At 32.2% G+C, this 22,033-nt stretch overlaps 1 protein-coding gene across 1 annotated transcript in view; it reads left to right on the plus strand.

Annotated features, from left to right (window-relative positions):
* LOC149555750 (phosphate transporter PHO1-3-like) overlaps positions 1-10,895 on the plus strand; it is a 40,829-nt gene extending 29,934 nt beyond the window's left edge. The window contains exons 5-14 of the mRNA XM_089833691.1: positions 6,938-7,009; positions 7,119-7,248; positions 7,339-7,459; positions 8,042-8,291; positions 8,395-8,499; positions 9,587-9,631; positions 9,722-9,874; positions 9,961-10,239; positions 10,420-10,556; positions 10,808-10,895. Coding sequence (XP_089689817.1) covers positions 6,938-7,009; positions 7,119-7,248; positions 7,339-7,459; positions 8,042-8,291; positions 8,395-8,499; positions 9,587-9,631; positions 9,722-9,874; positions 9,961-10,239; positions 10,420-10,556; positions 10,808-10,895 — 1,380 coding nt within the window. The remainder of the gene's footprint in view (positions 1-6,937; positions 7,010-7,118; positions 7,249-7,338; positions 7,460-8,041; positions 8,292-8,394; positions 8,500-9,586; positions 9,632-9,721; positions 9,875-9,960; positions 10,240-10,419; positions 10,557-10,807) is intronic.
* Positions 10,896-22,033: the final 11,138 nt, after the last annotated feature.

Consider the following 22,033-nt stretch of genomic DNA (forward strand, 5'->3'; position numbering starts at 1 on the left):
TTCATGTATTTCAACAACAACCACAATTTCTTTGCAGGTTTCATATCAAACTCTACAAATTGATCAACAAAACCAACCACACATACCTCTTCACCTTTAGTGAACTCATACTTTACCTCTTCCTAAACAAAAAATTGTTTTATACTTTGAACAATCATCTTAACTAAGTAGACCACTCTCTTCTAGATTGGTGGACTCTATCTCCAGAAGTCTTTACAAAACTCAACTATCCCTTCCTTAATTTGATTGGTCAAACTAGCTTCCAATTGAGTAAAAATCTATAAAATCTTCTTCTCTAATACATTAGAAAGATATATAATCTTCTTAGGTTCAAATCTTCTTGGAGGAATCTTCTAAGATCTCCTCAAAGACTCTACAACAAATCTACGCTCTTAAAAATCACCAACCAAATCATACTTTTACTCAACAAGATCAACCTTCCATTTTCACAACCATCTCTTCATATCGATATCCATCTACAAGCCCTTTGTAGTTGTAAATTAGAAACATGATCAACTACCTCACAACAAAGAAATTTAGGAATCTAGAAGGAACAATCCACCACAAGATTGAACTTTTCTCTAATAATCTTCACCCTAGGTCTTGGTGTAAACTGTCTCAACTATGGTGATTTTTCTACACACTTATAAAATATAGCTCTGATACCACTTGATTCAATACAAGGTAGGAGAATCCCCAAAGGAGATGTGCTAGAACTTAGCAATTAGCCACATAGCAGAACATACACAATAACACATAGATTTAGATCTAGAATAATACCAATTCTCATAATATAATCATAAGATTTTCATTCAGCATATCTAATTGTAAGGCCTTCTAGGTTATAGCCAAATAAAAAGCAATTACAATAGTAATTCTATAAGACGTTACAAGATCCAAAACCTAGCTAGCCCAGATCCACACTCTAGTAGAAACACCAAGAAGAATCTAAACTTCTGCTCGTAGGCCACCAAGCAACCTTCTTATTTTTCCAAGCCATAGCTACTAGGTCTACTAAAAAATTTCTCTCTTCTCATCTACTCTTCTTCTTCATGCTAGATCCCATGTTGAATGTGTAGAATTTGATGAAATCAAAATTCACAACTTGCCAAGATCACCTACAGGCAAATAACCTACTAAAGGGAAACCAAAGAAGGAAGAGGTGGAGCTTGGAAAAACTAAACAAAATGAGAGAGAAGATATTGCAAACAAAGAAAAATGTATTTCTATACAATATACCTTGAAAATGAGTTGAGAAACACAATGAGAGAGCCCAAATAAAAGGCCTCAAGGAAGCTTTTAGAACAAGCTAGAAAGTGCTAGAAGATAAGGTTGACAACTACGCATACATCCATAAAAGGTGGAATATCCTCGATCAAGGTGAGGAGATAAGTATGACTTAGATAAGAAAAAACTCTTGTGTTGTCAACAACTCCTAGACTAGAACTAATAAATAAATACATTAACCTAAGTAAACTTAAGTAAAAGGGTAAATAATTATTATTTACTCTAACACCCCCCCTTAAGTGCAACTTAGGGGAATGCACTTAAGCTCACAAAAGCTAAGATGAAATGCAGAATGGGTCCTAGCAACAAGACCATGTTAGGTACCCATGTACAATGCAAAGAAATGCAACCTCTGAAAATGGGGAAAGAGGGAAAACCTCATGGGAAAAATCCTCCCCAAAAGAGGTAAGAAAACCTAGTGAAGGATTGAAGAAGCCTCCAACTAGAGGAATATCCCAGAAATAGGAACAAAGAAGATCATGAAGAGCATCATTGAAGCATGAAGATGTTGCAAACTCTATCATCAGAAAGAAACTACTTATCTGAAGAAACTCCATGGAAGAAGAAGGCATGAACTGCGCATGTCTATATGGTAGATGATCCATCTCACTAAAATGCATAGGTAGCTAGCCACTACAATCACCTAGTATATAGTAGCAAGTACTAAATACATAGTTCACACTATTGAACCATCGAACCAAGGAAGCATTAGAACAATAGAATAACCTCCGCTTAATGCAAACGGGGTGAGATGATAGGCAACTAAAAAAGTGGGCAAAAATCCTTTGTAGAAAGAACTAAGAACAATGGGAGAGTTGAAGAGGTACAAACACCTATAAAGGCATGATCATTGATGTTGCATGGGGCTAAAGGGATACTCACTTGACAAAGGAAAAGGGCATAAAAATGGTAACAACTATTCCCCCGATGGTGCTTTATAATATAGTGCAAGTACAACTATCTCAAAACAACATTCTTGAACCTAAAATGCAAGAGTAGCACTTTATCTTAGTGTGTTTGCATAAAGATGCTTACAAATGATACCAATAATGATCAGAAAAAGAAAAAATCTAATACAATAGATAGTACAAACCAAAATTAAAGATCTCGTGCCATCAAAACAATCTGCAGACCTACACCAATGTCTCTATCTCGGAACTAGATTTCCAGTGCTTCTTTTAGATCGAAAAAATACCTTTGTATGCTCAAGTTATGGCCAAAAAACCTCAAGTAGGTCAAAAAGGACCCTAAAGGAGAGGTAGGAAGGTGTTGATGCAATGCTGACATCATATTGATGTTAGAAAATCACTAGATTAAAATTGATGGCCAGGGGTCATCACAAAAAAAAAGGGCCATGTGGAAATGCCAGATGGTAGGATGTTGATGTGGTGGGTGACATGGTAGGGTCCACATGGCAGATGCCAACATGGCACCCATGCCATGTGACACCCATGAAATGTGCCAAGTGTTTGCTGCAGGAAACTCCACATGGCAGTAGCTGGTGATTAGGCATTGGCCGTAGGTGGGCGAAATGCAAGTAGAGGAGCCCTGACAGAGGTGGTAGGAAATGGAGGTGCCACCGAGGTGGGTGGTGGGCCAGCCAGATGGTGGTGGTCATGGAACAGCTACCCCATTGCTGTGTTGCTAGCAGTAATGACATTGGGCTACACGTTGGTGGCATCACAGTGGCCCCATGATGGCACATTGGTGGCCCACCCTTTTTTATTTTTCTCGCAAAAAATTTTGTATGGCCACCCAAGGGGGTAAAAAAAATTGCCTCTCGGATCAACTATGTCCAAAATGGACAACTTTTATATGGATATTAACCACAAAAAGCCTTTTGAACTTAATGAAAATGTTCGTTTAGGATCAAAGTGCTTCAAAAAATCACAAAAAAAACTAAGGTTTGTGTCTCTGAATTGCGGCTTCAAAAAGCCTTTAGATAAGTAGTAGCAGGGAGGCTCTGATACCATGTAGAAGTTGATGAAAGCCAACTTCATAGCTTGCCAAGATTACATGCATGCAAATAACCTATCGAAGGGAAACCAAAGAAGGAAGAGGTGGAGCTTGGAAAAACTAAATGAATTGAGAGAGAAGATATTGCAAACAAAGAAAAATGTATTGCTATACAATATGCCTTAAAAATGAGTTGAGCAATACAATGAGAGGGCCCAAATATAAAGGCCTCAAGGAAGCTTGTACAACAAGGTAGAAAGTGCTAGAAGATAAGGTTGACAACTAAGTATATGTCCACAAAATGTGGAATATCCTTGATCAAGGTGAGGAGATAAGTATGACTCAAATAGGAACAAACTCTCATGTTGTCAACAACTCTTAGACTACAACTAATAAATGAATGCATTAACCAAAGTAAACTTAAGTAAAATGGTAAATAACAATTATTTACTCTAACATGAATAATGACAAGCTAGACTCCACAAGACATTCTACTTATATTAAACCAAGACACAAGGGTAAAAGCACAGATCTGTGTCACCGTTTGTGATACCAAAACATGTTTTGGTCAAATCTCATTTCTCTATCAAAACTAAAAAGTTTTCAAAAACTAAAAATACCCTTTTATAGATCTCAGATTTAATATCATCATTACATAAAATTTTGAGTGTTTTGATTAGTTATAATATGTTATAATCTCAAAGTATTATAAGTCAATGTTTCAACATTTCAGAAGATGCTCTCTCAAAAAAGGGAAAAAAATAGTAAATCATATCAAAAAAATTTAAAATTTATATTTATGTCTAGAGGAGAGAATCCTCTTTAAGAATATGTAATTTTTTTCAAGAAGGTATAGATTTGATAGGTAAGTTTTGACGGGAGGAAAAAACTGTTGGATTCTGATAAGGTCAAACTTGAATACTTATAACAAAGAAAATATACATCAAAAATAATTATTTCTTTTTTTGTGCACTAGCTATACATGTCATCTATAAGATATTTTCAAATTAGAACAAAAAAAGATGATTTGCATATACTTGTTTGACGGGAACTACACCCTATATTTTTATAGTTAAAAAAGGGACTTCAAAATAAAATAAAATGAATAAATTCCTACTCAAAAAAATTATAAAAATTATAGGCATAAAATTCATCCAATTCTACACATTTCATCAATTTACATCATCTTCATATTTTAAACACAAATACCATTTTTTTTGTCACTAACGTTGAAATGTCACATTTTGATATCATGTTTCTTTATAAAAGGTGATACAGGTTTGTGGTTTTACCCACAAGTTGGCCTAACATAAAAAAACATTAAATAAACACTATCATTAAATTCACCTTTAAGCCACAAGTTGGCTTGGAAGAAAATAGTAAATACATGTGAAATAAGGAACTTTGCACTAACTTCTAAAATTCCACCTTGGTAAATGAAATTCATGTTTACCTTCTTTTCTCCATTATTATTTTTTCTCTAATTTTCATCACTTTCTCTCTCTTCCAATTTTTCTTTTATAAATTTAATTATGTCCCGTTTTATTTTGTGATGCAAGATGCTCTTTTATCACTATAGGTGGATTATTGTTAATGGGATCTCATTTGAGATCAATGAAGTCATTTTGAAAGTTGGCAACCTTTCCTTGGATAGCCAAAAATGTTGAAATTAGACAAGGGTTTTGGATGGAGTCACCCTCAACCAATTCTTCTACCCTAGTGAGAGTCTAGGTCATTACCATGGTGAATGGCCTTGCCTAATCCCTAGAAAGAGGCATGTTAAATGCCATCATGTATTCCATCACTTTGGTGGGTAGGTTCCATATTTTTTACTACTATCACTTCCCCATTTTGAACCATTTTAGGATCCATGATCTCATTTTGTTCCACTATCTTATTCTATACTCTATGGAGGATAATATCCTAAAGGTTAGGAAAAAGATCAAAGAGGTTAAACTTCTACAATCTCCTTCATCAGGACTTTGCATTCAAATTGTTCAATTTCCACAAATGCCTCTACCTTCCCTATCCTTTCAATGTCTAGGTTGTTCTCTCTAATTTGGCTATATTCACCTCGAACCCTCAAATTTATAATGAGTTTATGTCTATTGTAGCTACTAAAATCCCTAAGATCTTTATGCACCATATTCTAAAATAAAATAAAATAGAGAAGTATGATAATGTTGTAGATTTTGATGTGGAAGTAGAACAGAGAAGATGGAGGTCCCTTAGAAACAAGAAAAAACTAGTGAAAATGGAATCCAAGGCCAAGCATGAGTGCTCTATTAGTTTGGACTCCACTAGTAGTGGTAAAAGAAAACCCCCACAAAATAAGGCAGAAAAAGAAGTCTTTTAAGAAAAAATGCATTTAGGGTGATGAACATGAAAAGATTAGTGAAGGGGAAGAGGGAGAGGTTAGCCCTTCTGTCAATCAATTAAGCCCTATGACATCCCATGTTTTAGACAACTTCAAAAATGATAATCCTAATAATTTCAAATGGTTGGGTGAAAAGGGAGAGATCTTCACTTCCCCTCCTTGTCAACATGAGAAGGACAAGAAAAGCAAGGTCAATGACCCCCAGGTGACCCCCAAAGGTGAAAACTAGAATCAAGAAGAGAAATTTCCCATCCTAGAGAGAAGCCTTAAGAATTTGGAGGAGAGGCAAGCAATTGTTGAATAGAGACTTGATTATGTAGTCAAGTTTGCAGTTAGAGAACTATGCACTTGGAAAATTTGACTCTTCACCTGCTTCATGTCGAAAAACAATGTCTTAGTGTTGTGGCATGGGTGGACACCATAGATTATCTATACAGGTTTTTGGTTGATGATTAGCTAGAGCTTATGTTGATTAGCTGGAGCTTCTGTTGGACAAGCCAAAGGAAAAGGAGAAGAATAAGGAGAGCTAACTCCCCTCTTTGTTTTAGGTTTTTGTTATTTTTTTGTTCTAGCACTCGGCCCATGTGGGCTTAGTTCATGGTGCTTTTCTAGACTCTATGTATTTACTTATTCTTTATAGTTTATGTTTATGACTACTTGTAGTTTACTAGTTATTGATAAATATTGTGATACTCTTATGTGGGGGTTTTTGAAAATAAGAAAATGGGTAGGTTAGTATATTCTGCATCTAACTATTAGTTTTTTTAAGAGCATTTTGTTTCCTAGGTCAGCCCCTATTTTTGGCTACTTTTTAATTTCAGAAACTATTCACGAGAACTTTAAAGGAAAAGTTAGAGAGACATAAAAGCCTATGTTAGAAATGTCTTTGATATCTATTGATATCATTCTACAAATTTTTGATATAATATTTCCAACTGAATTATGTTTGAGTAATATACTATTCACTAGATAATTACTATACAATTTACTATATATTTTATATACAAACAACTTTAAACAATAACATTAGATACATTTAATGTTCATACATAATCTCTAATTTATATATTGTTCAAATGTTAATCATGTTCAATTTATTTATTTCACATTTTTACTAATATTTGGATCTATTATTATTGTTATCTAATATTTAATTTTATTTTAGACAAGGGACATTGCAAAGCATTATTTGAGATTATTTTAGATTCAATTAAATCAATAGACAAAACTTGATTTTTATTTGAATCTTGAATCCAAAATGATCTAATTTTGAAAAATATCTAATGTAAATACATCGATGTGTTGGATCTATTCCAGGTAAGTGAGCAACAAGTTGCTCATGTGTACCTCAAAGCTGTGGAGAGTTCATACTTCAATAGTTCTGATAATGTAAGATTGGAAACCTTACATTAAGAAAAGAGTTATAGCTAGTAGATAAAGAGAGATCAACTCAAATATTTACTTTCTTGATAACAAATTCATGGTATCATTTGCACAGGTGGTGAAACTTGTGGATGAGGTTGAATGTATATTCATTAAATATTTTACAAAGGATGATCGTAAAAAGGCCATGAAATTTCTTAGGCCAAAGCAAATCAAGGATTCTCACACTGTAACATTTTTCATTGGTATGTATACCTCTGACAATTACTAGAACCAACCATTGAATTTTAATTTACCTTTCAAACAAGATGGTGATAATTTAAGAAATGGTGCAGGGTTATTCACAGGATGCTTTTTAGCTTTGTTTATGGGTTATGCCATACTTGCCCATTTGAACAAAATGTATACAGATCCTACACACTCTAGTTATATAGAAATTGTCTACCCAGTTTTCAGGTTAGATTTTTATCACTCTTTTTTGTTAAAATTTTAGTTTTAAAGTATGTTGTAAATTTCATTGTATATTTTAAATTTCATTTTTTTGACAATATATTTGAAATTATATTAATACATGTGGTTTATTAAAAAATTAATATATATTTCTACATAGTATACATTCTATATTCTGATTTATTTAAATGATTTATAAAATTTCATTCAAATTTATATTAAGAATTATCTATTAGTGTGAGTTCAAACACAGAACTTAGATGAATCAAATCCTATAAATCTATAATAGTCAAATACAAATTGCAAATCTTGATTTTTTTATTTCATCTAGCTTTGAATTGTATAGACTTCACATATAAAATTGTGTAGTCAAAAGCTTTGATCTATCCAACTAGCATATTTATTTTAAATCATATTAAATAATAAGTTTTATCATAAAAGTTAATGAGAACTTAGATGAGTCATCTCCACAAGTCAAAATTTAAATTATAACATTTAAATTATCTTTACTAAATAATTATCAGCTTGATAGAATCACATTATAAAATTGATTAAAGTGTTTCGGTGTTTGTGTGGATGGATTTGTAGCATGTTTGCATTGTTAAATCTGCATATATTCGTCTATGGATGCAATATCTTCATGTGGAGGAGCGCAAGAATCAACTATAGCTTCATATTTGAATTTTCACCAAATAAAGATCTGAACTACAGAGATGTGTTCTTAATGTGCTCAACTCTAATGACTGTGGTGGTGGGAGCCATGGTTGCCCATCTCACACTACGCGCCAAGGGATTCTCTCATGTTGAAACTGATGCCATTCCTGCCTCCTTATTGCTGGTATCTATTCTACTAGCTATTTTTTCAGTTTTACTCTCATATTTACTTACTTCAACCATTGATTTGCACTTACACCAACCAAATTTGTTTGTATGATCGGCAGGTTTTCATTTCTCTGCTCTTTTGCCCTTTCAATATTGTTTATAGATCCACTCGCTTTCTCTTCCTCAAGGTTATGAGGAATATCATTCTTGCACCCTTATACAAGGTATGCAATTGATAAGCAAAAATTAGTTTGCATGTAACTTTTAAATAAATTTTATCAATCTATATTTCATGGCGATGATTCATATATATTCATCTCACGAGATAGAGATAATTAAGTCATTATTAGCATTGCTAATTTCATGATTCAGTCTTATAATATAATAGTTCAATTGTTTAATGAAAAATTATTTGTGATTTTATATCAATTTCATGAATTCATACTTCATAAATAATAGTATATACAAACTCATCTCATGATAGTGAAATAAATATGATTAGAGAATTATTTTTAATTTCTATATGTTGGTTTACAATATTGATATCAAGATTCAATCTTTTAATATAAGAATTTAATTTTATGATTAGAATTCACTTAGACAATGCATGAATCAATTGTATTCCCCCATATTTCATAAATTACAGATCATATAAACCCATCTCATTAGAATGAAAGAAATATAATTGGCCAACGAATCATCATTGCTACCTTCTACTTGTTAGGGTGTGATTTGGATATCAAGAATCTCTTTTGTCGCATAAGAATTCATTATCATTTTTAGGATTCATTTGCATATTTTTTTATTCAATAAATGGTAGTTCATACAAACCTGACTTATGAATATAAAAAATATAATTGATTGTTGTATCATCTTTGTTAACTTATTCAATCTTGTTCTCTAAATATCAAATGAATAATTAGATCTTACTTGTATGTGTTTTCAATCAAATAGTTCGCAAACTCATCTTGTGAAAATAAGAGATATAATTGTCTTATATATTATCATTATTAGCTTATATTTATCAAGTTACGATAATTAATATTAGCGGATTCAATCCTCACACTTAAATAATTAGAGTTCCCATACACAATTTTAAATCAAATTCATCAATCCTTATTTCATAACCAGTTATAAAATGAAAAAAGATACAGTTAAGTGATGTTACATCATTGTTAGCTTATATTATTTTATGATAGTAATATCAAGATTAACCTTCACATAGAATAATTCAATTGTATAATTTTAGAATTAAGGATCATGAATGCAAGAGATATAATTGACTGATGTATCACCATTGGTGCCTTACAGGTGGTCATGACAGACTTCTTCATGGCTGACCAACTAACTAGCCAGGTTAGTTTAAGCTTCCTAGTTTCATGATAGTCCATTTTATCCTAGAATAATGTCTCATTTCCTAAACTTCAGGAGGATATGTTATTTCAGGTCACACTTCTAAGGCATTTAGAATTCATTGCTTGTTATTATATTGGAGGAAGTTTTCGATCGGATGATTATGGTACTTGCAGACATAGCAAGGTGTACAATGGCATGGCCTATGTTATTTCGTTTCTGCCATATTATTGGCGAGCATTACAGGTCTATTTTTATCCACTCTAATTAAACACCCTGAGAAATGTACAACATATAACTAAATTTTTTAATGTTTGGCTATGTGTATATAGTGTGCAAGAAGATGGGTGGAAGAAGGAGATGCAAACCATCTTGCAAATCTAGGAAAATATGTGTCAGCCATTATTGCAACTGGTGCAAGGTTAACATATGCTATGCATCCAAATACCGGTTGGCTTATAGTGGTCATCCTAACCTCAGTTATTGCAACCATATACCAGCTCTATTGGGATTTTGTTAAAGATTGGGGATTGCTTAATCCCCATTGCAAGAACCCTTGGCTAAGGGACGAGCTTATTCTCAAGCACAAGTCTCTATACTTCATCTCTATAGTAAGCCCCACATCTCTCTAACTCTGACTGCTATTAATTCACACTTGGGTATGAAGGTGCATGTTAAAAAGGATTTTTTTTTCCTTTTTTTCAGAACTTTATTTAACTCGCCTATTTGTTATGTCAATTGATATGAAAGCATATATTTATATTGATAAGCATTTTCATTTTAAAATTTAGGTATTAAATTTGGTACTTCGATTGACATGGCTACAAACAATCATTCATTTGAATCATGAGAGTTACGGGTACAGAGTAATTGATTTTGTCTTTGCATCTCTTGAGGTATTTCGGCGTGGTCATTGGAATTTTTATAGGTATAAGTATTTTTTATTAGATTACAACAATATATTCTTAACTTTGACTTGTTAAGATAGTATATATTTAAAATTATTATTTTCAAATAGTTCTTATTAAAGAAGATAACTCAATTTCACATAAGGCATTTAAAGAAATTAAAATTTGAAATTTATTGTGGAAATCCACCAAGCTCAAAATTTATTAGTATGTGAAAGTGTGAACTGAAATTCAAGGTACTAATAGTGTTTAGCGGAGAATTTTTTTGTAGGTTGGAGAATGAGCATTTGAACAATGTGGGTAAGTACAGAGCCGTAAAGACAGTACCTTTACCATTCCATGAGCTGGTTGTGGAGTGATAGAATAATGAATAAACATCAGACCATACAATAACAATCCAACGTTATTGTACTCATTTTGTAAAATCCACCTATATATAACCATTTCAATTTGTGATGCCAAACTCTTTTAGGCCTTTTTATGCATATGTTAGACTTTAATTTTACATTGGTAATACCTTGATACTATGTACTTTAGTTGATGTAATTACATTAATATGGTTATTAATTGAGTTATTTCACGTTGATACTTAAATGGTGTTCATTGTTCACATATCATGATGTTATGACTGTTTACGTTTCACTAGCCTACTAACCCCTATATATGCATGTATATTTATTATGGATATGTTTTAGGTTTCTTCTTGATGTATCTATATGATGAGAAATGGGGTCATAGTTACTTGTTTATGAGACCTACATGACGTGTTGGTTCTAATCCTTGTTGGTTTTGGTTATATAAATCTATGAACTTTTTTGACTTTGTGATGAAGGTTTGTATGTGTTGGACATCATCTTCCATAAATTGACAAGATTGATTGTTCCTTTATACATATCTCGATGCAAACAAGGGAGGTAGTATTTAGGTCTAAAATAAATCATAACCCTACACCATTTGTTGTATGTAAGTATTTGATTGGCTACCCTTTTAGATTCATCAAGGTGATGTAAATCCAATCACTTTATCTAAGCATGATTATGGTTTGTTTCATCATTTATACATTTTTAGGTTTAGTTGGGTTATGTGTGTGCATTCATATGTTAATATCTTCTTAGATATTAAAATAAGTGTATAATGATTGCATATATCTAGACACATATGTACATTATCGTAGATATACATATTTAAATATACTATCATTAATAATAAGAGACAATTTAATTATAGAGTAATAGTCATAGATCGGTAATATAGTTATATTGTTTAAACATTATATCATGTCAAATAAATTTAATATATCTATTACTCAACTATGGTTAGATATTTTATTATAAAATTTTAATAAAAATATGAGTACTTATTTTATGAACAAAAGATCAAGTGTTAAATATTTGTTAGATATTTTAATTGATATTAAATTTATAAATTATTCAAATGATTTTTCTCTTTCAATGAATGCATTTACCTCATTTTTGATATATTATGGAAGAGTGGAAAAATATTATTTGTAAAGCTTTGGAGGTGATTTAGATTGAAGCATTTTGTCTTGTCTCTTCAAAATTAGTTTTTTCTGAGATAAGAATTGAATTCCTTGGTAGTTTAAATTTTACCGTCTTTTATTGATGCCTACAAAAACTCATAATTTTGTACAAATTATTCTAGGCCAAGATGATAATTTTTTGAATTCTACGGGTTCCATTTATTCTCATGAAAGATGGATTTGGGTGAATAACTACTTATGAAACTTTGGTCAATGAGTTTAACTCAAAAATTATGTAGTCAAATCATAATAGCAATATCACAATTTCACATGTTGTGGAGAAAATATATTACTTATCGATTGACAAGCTTATAGGGCTTTCTTATGCATGGTTCGTAATGCACAAAACTTGGTGAAGGTTTTACAAATGAGGTTGCAAGTAGAGTGGGTTTAACCATGGAGGATACTCCATAGTTAAGCATGCTCAAGCCAAAACAGTATTGGGATGGGTGCCCTCCTAGGAAGTCTCAGTGCTTCACCTAGATTTGATGAGTGCTAAGTGTTCCTTTTATTCTCATGAGAGATGGATTTGTGTGAATCCCTCATGAAACATGGGTCAATGAGTTTGACTCAAAAATTACACAGTTAAATCCTAATAGAAATATCACAATTTGACTTGCTATGGAAAATATATCTTTCTTATCAATTGATGAACTTAAGGGGATTTTTAAAGAATGGTTCATAAGGCACAACACTTGGTGAAGGTTTTGAAAATGGGGTTGCAAGAAGAGTGGGTTTAACCATGAAGGATAATCTGTAGTTAAGCACACTCAAGATAGAGTAGTACTAGGATGGGTGACCTCCTGGGAAGTCTTGGTGCTTTGCCTTAGTGAGCATCACCTAGTTCCAATGAGTGATAAGTGTTCCATTTACTCTCACGGAGATGGATTTGTATGAATTACTACTCATGAAACATGGGTCAATGAGTTTGAATAAAAAATTACATAGTTAAATCTTGATAGAAAAATCACAATTTGACTCATTGTGGAAACTATCTCCTACTTATCAATTGATGAGTCTAATGAAATTTCTAAAGAATGGTTCATAAGGCACAAAACTTGGTGAAGTTTTTGTGAATGGGCCTTCAATAAGAGTGGATTTGACCATGGAAGATACTTCTTAGTTAAGTATGCTCAAATTGGAGTAGTATTCGGATGGGTGACTTTTTCAGAAGTCCTAGTGCTTTACCTTTGTGAGAATCGCTACTCATGAATCATGGGTCAATGAGTTTGATGAAAAAATTATAGAATTAAATCCTACTAGAAATATCACAAGTTTACTTCTTGTGGAAAATATCTCCTACTTATCAATTGATGAGCTTGAGGGAATTTATAATGAATAGTTCATAAGGCATAACACTTGGTGAAGGTTTTGTGAATGGGATTTCAAGAAGAATGGTTTTAACCTTGGAGGATACTTTGTAGCTAAGCACACTCAAGCTAAAGTAGTACTAGTATGGGTGACCTCCTAGGAAGTCTTGATATTCAACTTGATGAGAATCACCTATATCAAATAACAGATAAGTGTTCCATTTATTTCTATGAGAGATGGATTTATGTGAATCACTACACATGAAAATGGGTCAATGAGTTTGACTCACAAATTACACAGTTAAATCATGATAGTAATATCACAATTTGACTTGTTGTGGAAAATATCTCATACTTATCATTTGGTGGGCTTAAGGGGACTTCTAATGAATGATTCATATGGTAAAACACTTGGTTAAGGTTTTACAAATCAGATTTCAAGTAGAGTGGGTTTAACCATGGAGGATACTCTATAGTTAAGTGCACTCGAGCTTGAGTAGTATGGGGATGGATGACCACACTGGAATTCTTAGTCCTTCACCTCTATGAGAATCACCTAGACAATGAGTGCCTAAGTGTTCCATTTATTCTCATGAGATATAAATTTATGTGAATCACTACTCATGAAACATGGGTCAATGGGTTTGACTCAAAAATTACACATTTAAATCTCGATATCAATATCACTATAATTGTTTAATTTAAAATTCATGAATTTAGTAAATGAGTTGTTGCAGAAATAAATCTAATAACAATCCTATTTATTCTTCCTCTTTATATAGATCAAAACCAATGTCAACATACAGGTCAATATTTTTGTCTTTTTTATATTTAGAAGTCATATATTTATGGGGGTATATAGTAGGAAGAGGCATCCCCACTCCACTTCTTGTTTGTCTTTTAATAAGAGTAATTTTTAGGAAGCCTCACCTAGCGAATAAATTTAAAACATTTTTCTTATTCTTCAGTTTAACAATGACTAACTCTCCTTCTAAGGTCTATGCCAAACTATTCCCTCCTCTTCCTTGGCTGACTTGGCTTTGTATATGTTATGTTTTTTCTTCAATCTCCATGTATTTTTTGCTTTGTACATGGATTGGAAACTCCTAAATGTAATTACATTTGGTGTAGAGGGGGTCATGGTAAATTTTTATGCCAGTTAATGAATAGGAATTTGAATTTTATTTAATGATGTCAAATCCTAAAGGTTGCACTAGATTTTATAGGGATTTGTTTTCCTATTTTCTAAATCTTTTAAAACTATCTATTAGCATTTTCAAAGAGCATGCCTTTATTAGGGAGTATTTTTCAATTGAATGGACAAAATTTTAATCTATTTAAGCTCTACTTGATGGATATCTTCCCTAGAAAGCTTGTAGATAGTGGGTTGTGCTAATTCTTTTATTAAATGAAAACATCTTTTGATATGCCCCTAAAACCCTTTTATAAAAAAGACAAAATATTTATATCATTAAAGCCTAGACCATAAAAAAATAGACCAATGAAGAGAACAACAACAAACAAAATGATAGAACCCATAAGATAGCCCACCTAGAAAAACAAGTAAACTAGGGCCATAGAGAAGAATGCCAATAATTCATATACTTTAGAATCTTCATAGCCTCTAGCTTGAGTTTTTCTACCTTTTCAACTTCTTGTTTCATCTACTTAACCTTTGTAGTGGTAGAGGAGGTCATCTTTCTACCATGAGATTGGGTTCTTTTAGTAGGGTCAGCCTAGCTATTAGTATTACCCTCTCTATCTTCCATGATTTGGATAATATCTCTATTACACATGGACCCTTCGAGCTTACTAATGAGTATCTTGATGTGCTAATTAGAATATTTCAAGGTCTTGTAGCTTTTTTCCATGATCTCTTCAAGGCTAGATTCTAAATCAAAAACCCTACCATCCAAATCCAAGACTTTAGCTTCCAAGGTATGAAAAGTAGAATTTCCATAACAAAACTAGTTTTTTCCTTCTTATGAACAACAATAAAACAAGCTTCAACATCTTCACCACTATCTTTGGCTACATTCCTTTAGTTATCCACCTCACTCTCAAGATTTTTCATCCTTAGTTACACCTCTATAATCACATGGAAAATCCATTTAGTGTACCTAAAATACTCTAGCATCTAATTATTATCTATTAAGAGGACATCCATGTTGGACTCTCTGCTAGAGTCACTCAAAATGAGCATAGAAAGGTCAATAAGTTGCATGAGAGAATCAACACCAATATCCTCCACCCTAACCACCAAGTTCATCTTACACATAGAAATCACGAAGTTAGATTTTCTCTAATTAACATCCTTCCATGAGGCTTTATCCTTTGTAAGGGGAATCTATGTATCCATTGGGAGAGACATTGTTCATAGTAGGAGTCTAAGGGGAGAGTAGGGGATCCTCAAAAGTACCATTTTTTCCTACCATTTCCAATAGGCTTAGGTGGAACCTTCTTCATCTTTATTCTCTTCAAAATAGGGGAAGAATACTCTATGTCTTATCTGAATCTCAATCTTCTGCATATTAGTGTCCATGTCCTCATTCTTCTCATCATAATTGTCATCAGATAAAATAACCACCTTGATATTTTAACACTCTTTCCCCTTATTCTTCACATGTTCTAGGGGTTTCTTGGAGATAGACCCCTTCCCTTTTCTCTTAGTAGCAATAAAATATTCCTCGGTATGTAGATCCTCACTATCCTTAATTTTCAAGAATTCATTGATAGAATCAAAATCACCAGACATATCCCCAGGCTCACAATTATCCTCACTAGAGATCCCAAAAAAATTCATCTTGATATGCTAATAAATTAATAACATAATCCTATCATGCAAAGGAGGTTTCATAAACTCCTGAGATCTAATCCTATTAATTTTATCATTCAGAGACAAGTCAAAATAAAAAAGGGATGGAGACCTTAATTTGATGTCTAAAATGGTTCAAAAGCACAAAGTGATGTGTGAAAATACAAGAGAATATCCTATCCAATAAAACATAATATACACAATGTCTTTCTACACAAACCTCCAAAGTTTTTTGATCGAATAAGGGGATATATTTCTTATCATCCTTAACTAGGATGTAACATTTCTCTTCATCCTTTAGTAATTCCTCCACTAAGGCCTCGACCACCTTTCTATCTCTGTAGAATTTATTCCTAACAACAGGTATACCCATAACCTACGAGATAAGATCCTCCATAATAGTGATTTTTTCCCCATGGAAATCAAGAGTTCCTACATCTAAGTTCTTATGAAAGAATTTGGTGACATCAGGTTCCCCCATGAATTCATTCCATAAATGAAGTCAGGCCTTCAACCTTCAAAATCTCCCAAAATTTCTTTCTCCTTCCCCATTTCTCCCAACTAGGAGGCTCCCTACATCTCTTATTCCCACCTATATTGAAGCAATGGTCTTTAGACACTAGATAGAATAGCAAAGACAACCAACAAATTTATAAGAAAATGGTTATCATGGAGACTTAAAAACCACCACTCAAACTCACCCACAAAGCATGCAAAAAAAAGAGAGAATAATTGAAGGGCTTGTCATTAAGGCTCCTACTATGTCTCGTAATCATAAAAATATTTCTCTAAAGTATCACTCGTATCATATCAAGACATTCCTTATTTACCACTTATCATATCATAATTAATACATGATATGACCTCCATGGGGAGAGACATGTCATCTTGTTAGCTCATCTTCTAGTTAAGCTTCACTACTATGTTGGAAAGAGAGTTAGCTACCATACTAGAATCATGATAAATATGAGTAATATTATGGGAATTATGTTATATATAGTGTAATAAGATTTTGATAATCTTTTATGATAATTAATTATATTTTTAGAATTTCCCTCTAGCAAAAGGTAAAAAACACTCATTTCCTTATCCAATCTAATAGCTTGAAGGGTTCCCATCACAACCGCATACACTAATACATTTGGTACAAAATTATTATGACAATTCCATTAAAAATATTACATCAAAACTTGGTCATTGTGGCAAGTCCAATGGTATGTTGTTAGACTTTCGATGATGACTAGGTTGCAATGCAATAATTCCAATGGAATTGCTTTCAAAATTTGGTACCAAATATATTAGTGATAATGGCTATTATTGTTTCTCAAGGGGAGTTCCATAGCAGCAAGGCATAAGCCAAAATTATTTCTCAACACTCTCAAACACCTAGTTGGCCAAGAGTTCCCCTTAGCTACCCTATCAAAATTATCCTTGTACCAATCACAAGGAGGAAAAAATCATCTATTATCCCTTCTTCTATTAACTTCAAGAGAAAGAGGGGGCTTAATAGAGCCAGAAAACATATCTAAATTGAGAGAACCAAAATAAGAGCAATTGAAATTTTCTATCAAGCCCTCTTAGTTTTGAAAAAAACCACCTTGGATGAAGATTACTTATCTCTAAAGATCGTATTGTTGCACTCTTTTGAGAAGACCCAAAATATGCCAGGGAGAGAAAATAACTAGAGGTGTTTTAGATCATTAGAAAGGTGAGAAAGGGGATGGTATTAAAGAAATAAAAAAACCCAAGCTAACTTGATTCTAGAAAATAAAATAGACCAAATCACCCTAGAAAAAGTGTAGTGAACAAAAAGGTGGGTACCCGACTCCTCATTCTCATAGTAGAACACATAACTACTAGAGAGATAGAATCATTGCTTGCATAAGTTGTGTACAATGAGGATTCTATTTTGAAGAAGGATCCAAAAACTTCAAATCCTTACCTTAGCCCAATAGGGAGAGAAATCAGGGACAAAAGATAAAGAGTGGTAGGAAGAAGCAATAGAAAAGAATCCAAAGGAAGCAATAGCCTGAACTAGGACATCCTATTTGTTATCAAGAATAATAGATGAAAGGATACATATTAGAGGCATAAGATGAGGAGAGATAGCTCTTAGGTAGACCCAATTGATACTTTGACAGTAATCCAAAAGAAGAAAAAACCAAAACTTTCCTCGCAAACCTCCTTTCATGTGTTGAAATCCTCAAGAACAACCACCATCCCAATAGGGATCCAATAATGGGTATGTGTAGGATCATGGTCAACCAAACTATGCTCTTAAGTGGCAATAAAGAATTATAAAATTAGGGTTATGTCAACTTGACGTGCAATTTTCTACTTGTTATTAACTTTATATCAAAAAGTTGAGAGAAAAGAATATCTAGAAAATTGAATCTAGTTTCTAAACTACTATGACTTATCTCAAAAAAATAAAAATTGATTGGTCAAAATTTTGAATTTTAATGCAATATTACAACAATTTTAGAACAAAAATAAGAAGTAGACGTATGTCTGACCACCTTAATCAAAATCAAAAGATAATATTTTTTAATAATATTGTAGATATAAGTAGTAGACTCATGCCTAGATGTGACACATATTTTTGGATTTTTTATTCTAAATAAATAATTAATAGTTAATTTTTGACTTTAGTATTTTTCGAATAAAAAAACTCTCGTGTCTGACCACCTTAACTAATTCAAAACTCTACAAAATTATTTTTTTCATTTTTTTCCTTGTAGTAGAAGAAACAAGAATGTGATGCATCTTTTGAATTTAAAAAATGTTGTACCATTTGAAAGTTATAGTTGTTTTTCAAGTATCGTGTTAGTTAGAACTTTATATGAAACTCCATTAGAAAATAAGTAATAATTACTTACTAAACTCATAATTTGAAAAACCTTACATTTATGAAAAGATAAGAACATTCTTAAGAAACCCTTTTCATTTCATCAAATTTTGGTGAAAAACAAGTCATCAACTACATGTTTGAAGTAAAAATCACATAAAAACAAGCCAAAAGCACATTTTTAGGATGTTTCTAAAGTTGACCATATGGGTTTGGTATCAAAAGATATTGTAGACCTTATAAAGATATTAATTGTTTTCATTTAGTATCATGGTGGGTGGTAAAAAATTTGAAATAGATTTTGAAATGGTTTGAGATATTTAGAACTACAAATTTTTTAGATTACCACATGCCCTAGTCATCCCAAAATTTAATCAAGTTACCATTTCCAATATTCCACTTGATACCTCTAGCGACAATATCTTTGGGTTTTAGAATTATTTTCCGTGTGGTTGAACCATTTGGAATGTTATTGGAGGACAAAAATTACTTAAGAAAAATATTATTGAAGAGATACTTATGAGAGTGGATGAATTGTCATTCCCCAATGTTAGGAAATATTCTCCACACCTACTAGGTTAATGAGGCATGATTGAAGACTTTTAATTTCCTAACACCCAAGCCACCTCTTGTCTTCAGAAGGAAAACCATGTCCAAAGATATTAAAGAAAGTCTTTACGATCTTCAATCCTCAACCAAAGAAAGTTCTTTTGATGGTAGAAAGTAATGTTGACAAAGGATAGCTTGATCCTAAATAGACTATTTTCAGCAATACATGATGAAAGAAGTCTCCCAAGGCATTCAGAAATGATGACAAAGAGGACCAAAGATAACAAATCCCCTTGCCTAAGACTTGTTGAGGGTTTGAAAAAATAAGAGGGGGGACCATTGAAAATAACTGACATGGACATAGTAGTAACCAATTGATGGATAAGCTTACACACCTTCTGGTCAAAGCCAAAAATAGATAAGATCTTGCTCATAAAACTCTAGTCCACTCAATTATAGGCCTTTGTAATTCTATTTTAAGATGAAAACATTTATTTGGTGAAGCTTGAAGAGAATGGATCACATTTTGGACAAAGATAATAGAATCCAAAATCTGCCTACCAGAAAAAAATCTAGACTAGTGGTGAGAAATGTTAGTTGGAAGTAGAGCCAATAGTTGAGAGTAATTAGCATGTAAATAATCTTATAAAAATAGTTACAAAGGATAATAGGCCAAAATTTATCAATAGAATCAGCCCTAACCACCTTTGGGACCAGAATTGGAAAGGTAGTGATGGGTTTGTGTCAGTCATGTTTTATTAAAGGAGAGTTTTTATTCATTCTCACATACCATTTTTGTGGGTCTCTTTTTTAGTTTTGATAATAGATTGATTTTAATATATTATGTTCATATTTACATGTTTATAATTACCAATTTACAACATTAAGGTATTTATATTTAGTTTATAAATGATGGGAACTTTATTATCATAGTATGAATTATATTTTGTAAATGAAGCCAAAGTTGTGTTATAATTGGTATTATGAATAAATTTACTGATGTAACTAAATTGGTGTTTTATTTACTAAATAAGAAATTGTTAACCTCATTATGATTAAATTCTTTTATGAATATATTTTTAATTAGGATCTATTAATAATAGAATTAAAATTGATAAATATTAAGGTTATATTAAGATAACTAATTTCAAATTGTAGAGGCATGATGTGAATAGTATTGTTCCTTCCCTGAGTATGAGTATTGTCTAATGAAATAATATTGTTTGTGTGTAAATATTTTCTCAAAATATTCTTTATAGCATGAATATGAACTTATTACTAGTAATTATGTTTGGGGTGATGTTTGGCCACACTAGATTCTAGGGATTGTTGTGTTTCTTGTTTGTTTAATTTCTTATATACCAGAGTTGATGTTTTGGATTTCCTATCTTTACCTAAGGTTGACGAAAAGTGGAAATAACTTTATTCTTGTGTATCTTTATGTTTTTAAATGTTATTTATAGTCCTTGGTTAGATTTTTCATGTATGCATGAGATTTTGATAATGAGATGTATAATACATGTAAATGTTTATGAATATATAAGCAATGCATTATAACTAGGAGTCATACAAGTGATAAGCATAAAAACTAGTAGATGTCCACTTAATTTGTATTATCCTTCATTATGAATGAAAATATGTGCACCAATGAGAGGATATGAACACAATGGTGTATTGGTACAGGAGCACCTTAAGGTTTTTGGAACATTTTTTCTTGTAGGTTGGTTTAGCCAACCACCAGTTAATATATAAAATGTTATGAAATCCCAAGTTAATTTGTGTGTTTGGATAGTTTATGGTTGAGTGGAGTCAAGTGATTTGAATGGTCTTTTTTGGATCTAGGTGTTTAAGTCCTAAAAAGTCAATAAAGGGTCAAACTTTGAGCAAGACTCAAAAATGGAGTGACGTTTGAGGTTTTGATGTTTTAATGCATTTCAAGGTCATATGTAATGGTTTGAATTCAAGTTGAATCATTAAGGGTAGTGTTTTGACAAAATTGCAAAAGATGTAAGAGTTGCTCATGACAACTTTGCAAAAGATGTAAAAGTTGCTCAAGACAACTTTGCAAAGTTGTCATGACAACATTTCCTAAAAACTTGGAATCAAGCTTAATGGAATTTTAAGCTAGACCTAAGGGTCCAAACATGTGGGAAGGAAATATATAAGGTCATCCAAAACCTAACTTGACAGTAAGGAAGGACATTGTATGGATTGTGGTTTGGAAAGAGCAAGAATTGGTTGTATTCATGTAATAGAGCCTTCATCCAGTCATCCATGGAGTGAAAGGACCGAACTAATCCATTGAATCTTGAATTTTTTTTGTTTAGATATCCATTTTAGCATTGGTTTGGTTTTTTTAACAAGATTGGTTAGAATTTAGTTGATTGTTTGTGTTTTGTTGATTTGTTGCCTAGTTGAGAGCCAATAATGTAAAT

This window comes from Cupressus sempervirens, chromosome 5 (genome assembly GCF_028749045.1).
Source record: "Cupressus sempervirens isolate cs-2001-9-10 chromosome 5, ASM2874904v1, whole genome shotgun sequence".
Classification (NCBI taxonomy): Eukaryota; Viridiplantae; Streptophyta; class Pinopsida; order Cupressales; family Cupressaceae; genus Cupressus; species Cupressus sempervirens.